We start from the raw sequence: 8,437 nt of genomic DNA, 5'->3' as shown, positions 1-8,437 counted from the left end.
ATGCTTATGTTTTAATTTTTGTTGTTGATCGATGTGATGTTGTTGCATGTTATTATTGCCGCTGCTATGATTTATAAAAAAATTTGTTATTTAAATCAAATTATTGGCTTGGACATGATCATCGGATGTTTACATAAACTAATATGAGTTTGATAATTTAACTATTGTTTGCAATGATGATGTGGTTGTTGTTGTTGCTACTATGAAGTTGAAGAAGAAGAAGAATAGCGTGAAGAAGAGAATTGGTGAAGATAATTGGGGATTATGTTTTTTTTTATAAATACAGAACCACGTTATGCTGGGGATTAAAATTTTTTTTGTATAAATACAAAACGACGTCGTTTCAGTCCTTCCGATGGTAAGGATGAACAGAAATTATTTTAGGGACTATTATGAGTTTCGGAGAGTGATTTCGAGAATAAATTTAAATAATTATTAACTTTAGAAATCGCTTTAAAATTTAAGTGTAAATTCAAAGACTACTTTAAAATTTAACTCTTTAGTAATATAGTAGTTATTAATTTAGGTAGTATGTATACTGTGCTTAGATTTGAAGAAAACTCGCCTATTATTTCAAAACTTTATAAATAACTTAATTTTTCTTTAAAAATAAAACTTTTACTTTTAGACATGGCTCGAGAGTGAGGATCAAAATTAACCTAACAAAAGAAAAGAAAAAAAGAAAATAAATAAACTGAGCTAGGAAACGCATATTTATATTCAAACAAACAGATGAAAACTCTGCACGTACCTTTCATTCAACACTCACACTCCCCCTTCCACACACACCCACTCACCCTCTTTCTCCCCCTCAAACTCATCGTTCCGGCGACTTCTCCGGTCACATTCCGGCAACCGCTCACTTTTCAACGCCATGGCAATAGAATGACGAAAAACCGCCGATCGCCATGTCGATCTCCTGCTCCGACTTCTTCTCTGACTCCGATCTTTTCTGCGCCGAGGACACCTCCGGAATCCTCTCCGAAGAGTCTCCGGAATCCGCTTCCTCCTTCTCCGACTTCGACTCATTATCTCCGCCGCTGCCGCCGATGGAGGAGGAGGAGTCCATAGCCGGATTCCTCGAAGACGAACAAAACTTCGTCCCTGGATTCGAGTACCTCTCGAGGTTCCAATCTCACTCGCTGGATGCCTCCGCAAGAGAAGAATCCGTTGCCTGGATTCTCAAGGTATTGGACACTCGTTTCATTTATATTACGATATTGCCACGCGCGCAGTAACGGACCAAAAGATGCTAAAATGCGCAGGTGGCGCGGTGGTAACTTCCTCTAAGTGAATCGGTTCAGATTATAGATCTAGTTTTTTTATTCTTATTATTCTTCGATCTTGATGATTGAGTTGGTTTGGAATCTGGCGGTTGCAGGTGCAGGCTTACTACGGTTTTCAGCCGTTGACCGCGTATCTTTCCGTCAACTACATGGATCGATTCTTGAACTCTCGGCAGTTGCCGGTGAGTTCTGTGAAGTTCAGATGTTCAGTTTCGGAAAATAAATTAATATTTAAAAAAATATAAAAGCTGAAATTGTGTGTTTCTTTGTTCGGACGATTGTTATATTATATATATAAATTATTATCATCTACTTGTCATGTGCGTAGAAAAAGAAAATTATTCTATACAGTAATTATTATTTATGAATGACTTTTCTAAAATGTGAAAATGGGCAAGTGCGCTGATAACAAAACAGGAATTCAACTTTGGATTTTATTTTTAAGTTTTTGGATTCACCTATGTGAAATAGGTAAAAAGTAAAATAATAAGTGAACGATGACCTTTGAATCATTTCATTTATACAGTGAGTGGATTCAGTACTGAGTGGGGAGTGGCTTTAAATTATTATTTAAATAAAGTATTCAAATAGATGGTAACTTAAAATACATTATAAAAACATAATAAAAATATTTACAGTTTTTATGTAAAAAGGTTGTTTATTAATGTGGAACAATTTTATGTTATCAACTAATAAAATGTTCAACAAATTTACCTATCAAGATAGATATTTTACTCTAGAAACTACATATTATGATATTAAAACTTTATTTGGAAAAATATAGTTATTTTATAATATTAATGTATAAAATTAGTTTTATAAAGAAAATCATGTTTGATTATTACGATGAATACATAACATAATCACATGTTAGTGATATGACATAAAACTTTTTTTTATTGATCATATATCATCAATAAAATATTATATTACTTTTTTGTAAGTACTAAACTTTGATATTATATCATCAATTGGTGGAGAAACTTAGTGCCATTCATATTGATGTTATAGTACTGTCGTCTACAGTACGTACACGTTGCTATTTTTTCGTTGTATTGCTGAGTTAGGTTGCGTGTGACCTATTACACTTGCCTCTTATTAGGTACAATAAATTCTAATTAATTGTTTTGAATCTTTTACGTTGAATCAAAAGGATGCAAGAAGCACTGTTCCATTCTCAGTAATATTATCATTCATTGCAACTTCATTTGTACAGTAAAATATTCTTGAACTTTCTTATTCGCTTTTTTATGTTATCCTTTCACGGGTTTTAAAGGTTAACGCACATATGATGATTTCTCTTGAATATAGATTTAATATACGAAATTCACTTAAATAAATGTCCATTATGAATGGAGAGAAGTTTATAGTGCTTTTACTGCGGAAAGCTAGCTGTAGTCTCTCGTGCTCTCATCTAGGCACGTGCATTACACGTGGGAATATGTGTCCGAAAGTCACGATAAAGTCAAAATGAAATAATTATTACTAGCTTGTTATGTTTATTACTACTATTTGATTGATGTATATAATTATTTGTTTACAGCAAACAAATGGGTGGCCGCTGCAACTTCTATCTATTGCATGCTTGTCTCTAGCGGCAAAGATGGAAGAGCCTCTTGTCCCTTCTCTCTTGGACCTTCAGGTATTGTCCTGCATGTGTGGCCACATTCTTTATTGAGTGTAATGAAACCATGTCAGAGTCACATTCTTGATGATTGATGATTTAATAAATTAAAGTCATCTTTTAAGTAATTTTCTAATTAATTTAATTACATGCTGAATAGGGCTTACTGTTATTAATATTCATAATCAAATGTATACAGGTAGAAGGTGCCAAATACATTTTTGAGCCCAGAACAATTCAAAGGATGGAGCTGCTTGTTCTGGGTGTCCTGGATTGGAGGCTAAGATCAGTCACCCCATTTAGCTTTCTCGGTTTCTTTGCTTGCAAGTTGGATTCAACTGGAACTTTTACTAGATTCCTCATTTCACGGGCTACACAAATCATATTATCCAATATCCAAGGTACTCCGATCCATCGCTCCTGTACCTATTTAAACTGATACATACATATAATAAATCTCTCCTAATTAAGATGGTTAAAAGTGGATACTACTCCTTGCATTCTACATTGATGGTCTTCTTTAATCACCTTTTTTGGTACATAAATCAATGTGTCTGATCTAACTGCATATAAAAACTTCAAATTGATCCTCAATATGGAAAGGAAGAGGATATACTAAAAAAGCTACTAGAAGATAGAGTGGATTGTGAAGGCATGCATTTTCTGTTGTAACTTCAATGAGTTCTTCTGTTCAGTATGTATTATATTATATTATATTTATTATTTCAGAGGCTAGCTTTCTTGCATACTGGCCATCATGCATTGCTGCTACGGCCATACTATGTGCAGCTAACGAAATTCCAAATTGGTCCCTCGTCAAGCCTGAGCATGCCGAATCCTGGTGCCAGGGGCTTAGAAAAGTAAGCATATATATACATATCAGCATATTTTTATGGTACTAAATTTTTTAAGATTAAATGAGAAACTGCATCTTATTTATTCAAGTGAAAAACACCAAGGTTCAATTAAGATACATGTATTTGCATTGGTTGGTGTAGGAGAAAATTAGAGGTTGCTACCAATTAATGCAAGAGCTACTTGTGATTGATAATAATCAGAGGAAGACTCCTAAGGTGTTACCACAGCTGCGAGTGATGACGACTCGGCCCCTAACGAGGTCAAGTGTCTCCTCATTGTTATCATCGTCGTCGTCGTTGTCATCGTCTACTTCATCCTCTGCATTCTGATTGTCTTATAAAAGGAGGAAATTAAATAACTGTTTCTGGGTAGATGATCACAAAGGAAACGCCCCTTGAAGAGGAGAAAAAAAACAGAAACACAAAAGAACAAAAAAAAAAAAACAAGTGTAATAAAAAATGAGAGAAGAAAAGGAAAGAAATAATTAATAAGGTGGTGGTCCAAGTTGTGCAGAAAACTCAACTTTTTTGAGAGGGTTTTTTGAGTTAAGAATTGACTTGATGGGTGAGTGTACATTAAGAAATAAAATAAAAAAAAATGTCGTATGAGATGATGAGATGAGAGAGTCTTGAGGTTCTATCATTGTAATTATTGTTTTTGTTGGTGGGTATTGCCATTCATCAATGGCTTTATTTGCAGATTCCCAAGGGAAGGGGATCATGATGTGGAAAAGTAAGGAAGCTATTGAGAAAAAGAAAGAGTGAAGGGGAAGAACCGAAGAACAGTAGCATTTAATAATATAGTTTGGACGTGTAAGTGTGTAAGTGTGGAAAGAAAGAAGTGGTGAATGTTGAATTATTCATCGTCAAAGAAGTTGCGTTTTGGTAAACTATTGGTGTAGTAGGACACTGTTTATGGAAGGAAAAAATAAAGAAAACAGTCATCAATGTATGGTTTGGCAAAACCTTATGAGGGGATTTGAAACTCTTGAAATCTTGTGAGCTCTTTCCCATCATTGGAATTCACAAGTCAAGCTTATCATCCTGGCCAGCAAGATCTTTGCTTCTTCAACAACACGTTTCTTAAATGATGGGATTATTTATTTAATTTCCACAACAGTAAAAACAGAAGAAAAAAAAAAAAGAAAAGAAGGTAATAAATTGAAGCAGCTACATTTTCTGGACTTTTCTTAATACCGCGCGTGAAGACGCTTCTGGTGCGCGCCACGTATGCGTGTGCATGTGTTGTTTTTTTTTTTCATTTCTTTTTCTTCTGTTTTATTTTTGGCGGGAATTGCTTTAATTTTTATTTTTCTTTTTTGGCCTCGAGCTTTGGCCAAATTATATACACAGGACCCATTTGCCCCTGGTGTCCACGCGTGTGTGATGGAAGCATGCGCCTCTATAGTCTATAGTTTACATTTTTGTAATTTTTTTATTTGTTTTCAAGGGAGAACGAACCTCCCTCTCTATAGTGGCCTCATTGGCTAAAGAAATATAAAAAGGTCTTTGGGGCCTTTTAATTTCTTGCGTGCTGTGTATTGATAAATTTATATAATTGAAATTACACTATTAATCTATACATGGATTCCCTCTAGCTATTCTCTCATATCTTGTATGATCTGATGTTCTTAATCCACTCAATAACATGACACATGAATCCACAATAATTATCTTTATGTATAACGTCCTTACTCTGGAGTGTAGTGAGACTAACTCAGATATTGATGCATGCACACTACTACTAGGTCCCGCTAGCAATAAAGACGGTTCAATCACTGACTATGACTACTACTTCTACTCTTCAATTAGCTTCTGCATACTCGTGACCATATATCCAGCCTGTTTATATCACCCTCAAAAGCATACCCTCTGAATATTTCAGACAGTCCTTCCATTCATTCAGAAGAAGAACACAGATCTTAATTATCCAATTCCTATATGGGGATCATATCATTGAATGTTTGCACCTAAAATACCACAGGTTGTGAATTTGATACCACTTTGCCATAAATGATTCATAATGGATTGGAAGCAGGGTAGCAACTACCTTAAAGACATAGCTTTTGAACCAATAGCAGCAACTCTTTATTATTACTTTGAAGATCATGCATTTTAATAACCAACTACTTATAATTGTTAAAGTTAAGGGGTTGAACAGGTAATTCACATCCTGAAAAAGCTACTTTAATTTAGCACAAAGAATTTCTTCTCTACAAAATACTTTGAAGGCCCAACTCAGAGAAAGAGAACAATATTGTCATTTAGCCCCGTATCCCCGACACAAGGTATATCTTTTTTTCTTTTTCTTTTTTTTTTTTCCCACGCAGTAACATATATATATATATATATATATATATATATATATATATATATATATATATATATATATATATATATATGCTATAGTGATTATGGTGATTATATAAACATCGTTAAAATTAAAATTATATTCTCTTTTATATTTTGATAATATTTTTTTAAGTAACACATTTTTTAAAATATTATAATTATCGCAATTACTCTAACATAATCATATTAAAATGATCCTATTATATATACATATTTTTTATATATACATAGCACAAGCGCGCCACCATGGCTTTATTCCCATGTCTTTGCAGGAAAAATAAAATTAAAGTAACATGCATGTTGGGCAATTGTCATGCATTTAATCTTATGACTTTAATTTCCCCATTTGCATGACATCCATATGGGCTATGGCTATGGCCACACATTGAATTTAACAACTTATTCTCGCAATCACATCCATACGCTTCTGTCTACTATAACCCCATGTTCATAAAAACTGTGCCACTACTACTGCACTAGATGGACCATAGTGTATGAAGAAAAACATGGTGAAGTAGTGACAATCTAGGCTCATTGCGCTTGGATGCTTGCTCTGTATGATTGATTATGCCTTTGATCAAGGAACCAGTATTATTGGACCACCCTTATTTGAGTTATTATTACATACACCACCACTATTAATTTGCTTTCCATTTGAATTATTAATTGTTATTTTTCTTTGCCTTTTATCATATATGGCTTATGTAGATAGGAATTCATCCTTTTAAGTAAAATATCTGGGTCACTCTCTCATTGATATACCTATATAATAACATTATAGAAATTTTTCTATATACCCTACTACTTGGACTTGATGAGTAAGAAAAAAGTTATATTGCTTTCTATAAATTCCATGTACAGTGTAACACATTCATTTCGGTGGTGTATCATCATTAGTATCATTTTTTCTATCTTATTTAAGTATCTGTTTTAATTTTAATTATCAACGAGTTATAACTCAAATGACATAGTCTTTTCATACTTACCTAGAGATCACGAGTTCGAGTTTTTCTATCTTTTTGAAAAAAAAAATATTTAATTATATGTTTTAACGCCGTAAAACTCTTTCATCACCACTTAAACTAAATACTAATCATAATTCATAACTAATGTTAATGATCTATACTTCTAACATAAATTGCTAAAAATGTAAATATTGAATCATTGGAGAGAAAAAAAAAATTAAAAAGAAGAAAGAAGTGAAAAAATTTTATCATATATTTCTGTTAAATATGATCATATTATACTATTATAGTAAAACAATAAATGTATAAGGTAATAAAGGCATAACTTTCAATTTTTAATCATAAATCTAATTCGTCTGAAACTTCAAAAAAATCTTGAACACGATACATGCTTATGAATGGCGACATGTTAGTTCCATCAAATGTGGATCCCTCAATCCCCAATCTTGTATTCCACTTGCCAATTTATTAAGACATGCCAATTAAAGGAAAGAGCGATCGTCACTCAATCAAATAAATGGAGAGAGTAAACTATTAAAATGATATCCGAAATTTAAGTCGTTGTACAAAAAAATTAAAAAGATGCTAACAATAAATAAATTTTTAAAAAATTTAAAAATACGATAAAAATATTAGACATCAAATATATATTTTAAAAATCAATTTTAAAGATCAAATTTTATTGTAAATTTTTACAATCATTATTAGAAAAATAAGATTTTTTTATTCTTAAAATTAATAATTTTTTATCAAGTAAAATTAAAAAAATTTATTGTGAATGATCACAGTTTTTTAAAAGATAAAAAAAAATTTAGAATTCAAATTTTGCTTCGAATTTTGTGTGTACTTTATAAATATTTATTTAAATATTGTCACAAAAATTTAAATCAAATAAATAATTAAGTTGTTTGTTAAATAAAATTTTTTTTATTATTTATAAAAAATATCATATTTATAATTTTTTGTTGTATTTTTAAATTATTTAAAAATTATTTTATCAATAATAATTTTTAAATTTTTTTTTATCAGCACTTGAATATTTTGAATATTAAACTAATAGTTAACCCAAAATGCAAAATTACAATAGGTCAACTTGGTGAGAACCATGGAAATTAAGATTAAGTGCCAATTAATCTCTGTACTGAAACAGACCACTAAGATATCAAACAATTGCTGGGTCAGCTATAATAAATATTGATAAATAAGATTTAAAATAAATAAATAATAAATGAAGAAGCCACTTATGTTCAGGTGATCATGTGCGACATAATCCTGGAGATTAATCAAAAGATTTGTTTGTAATTATATGATTAAAGAGACAGGTACTAATATACTGATAAAAAAAAAAGTGTG

At 31.7% G+C, this 8,437-nt stretch overlaps 1 protein-coding gene across 1 annotated transcript; it reads left to right on the top strand.

Moving 5' to 3' along the window:
• The first annotated feature begins 640 nt into the window (after positions 1 to 640).
• LOC112750074 (cyclin-D1-1) lies at positions 641 to 5,347 on the top strand. The gene is made up of 6 exons (XM_025798603.3): positions 641 to 1,187; positions 1,382 to 1,468; positions 2,830 to 2,928; positions 3,110 to 3,311; positions 3,640 to 3,770; positions 3,909 to 5,347. Exons 1-6 carry the CDS (start codon positions 909 to 911, stop codon positions 4,095 to 4,097), a joined length of 987 nt encoding a protein of 328 aa, XP_025654388.1. The 5' UTR covers positions 641 to 908; the 3' UTR covers positions 4,098 to 5,347.
• The last annotated feature ends 3,090 nt before the right edge of the window (positions 5,348 to 8,437 follow it).

The sequence above is a fragment of the Arachis hypogaea genome, chromosome 15 (genome assembly GCF_003086295.3).
Source record: "Arachis hypogaea cultivar Tifrunner chromosome 15, arahy.Tifrunner.gnm2.J5K5, whole genome shotgun sequence".
NCBI classification, from domain to species: domain Eukaryota; kingdom Viridiplantae; phylum Streptophyta; class Magnoliopsida; order Fabales; family Fabaceae; genus Arachis; species Arachis hypogaea.
Note: the sequence above shows the minus strand (reverse complement) of the source record. Positions and strands in the feature narration are given on the sequence as shown.

Bases quoted from the DNA above. Each gene is read 5' to 3' on its own strand.
- LOC112750074 (XM_025798603.3), top strand. From the start codon at position 909: ATGTCGATCTCCTGCTCCGACTTCTTCTCTGACTCCGATCTTTTCTGC. The intron at 1,188-1,381 runs GTATTGGACACT...TGGCGGTTGCAG, and splicing joins CCGTTGCCTGGATTCTCAAG to GTGCAGGCTTACTACGGTTT. The intron at 1,469-2,829 runs GTGAGTTCTGTG...ATTTGTTTACAG, and splicing joins TGAACTCTCGGCAGTTGCCG to CAAACAAATGGGTGGCCGCT.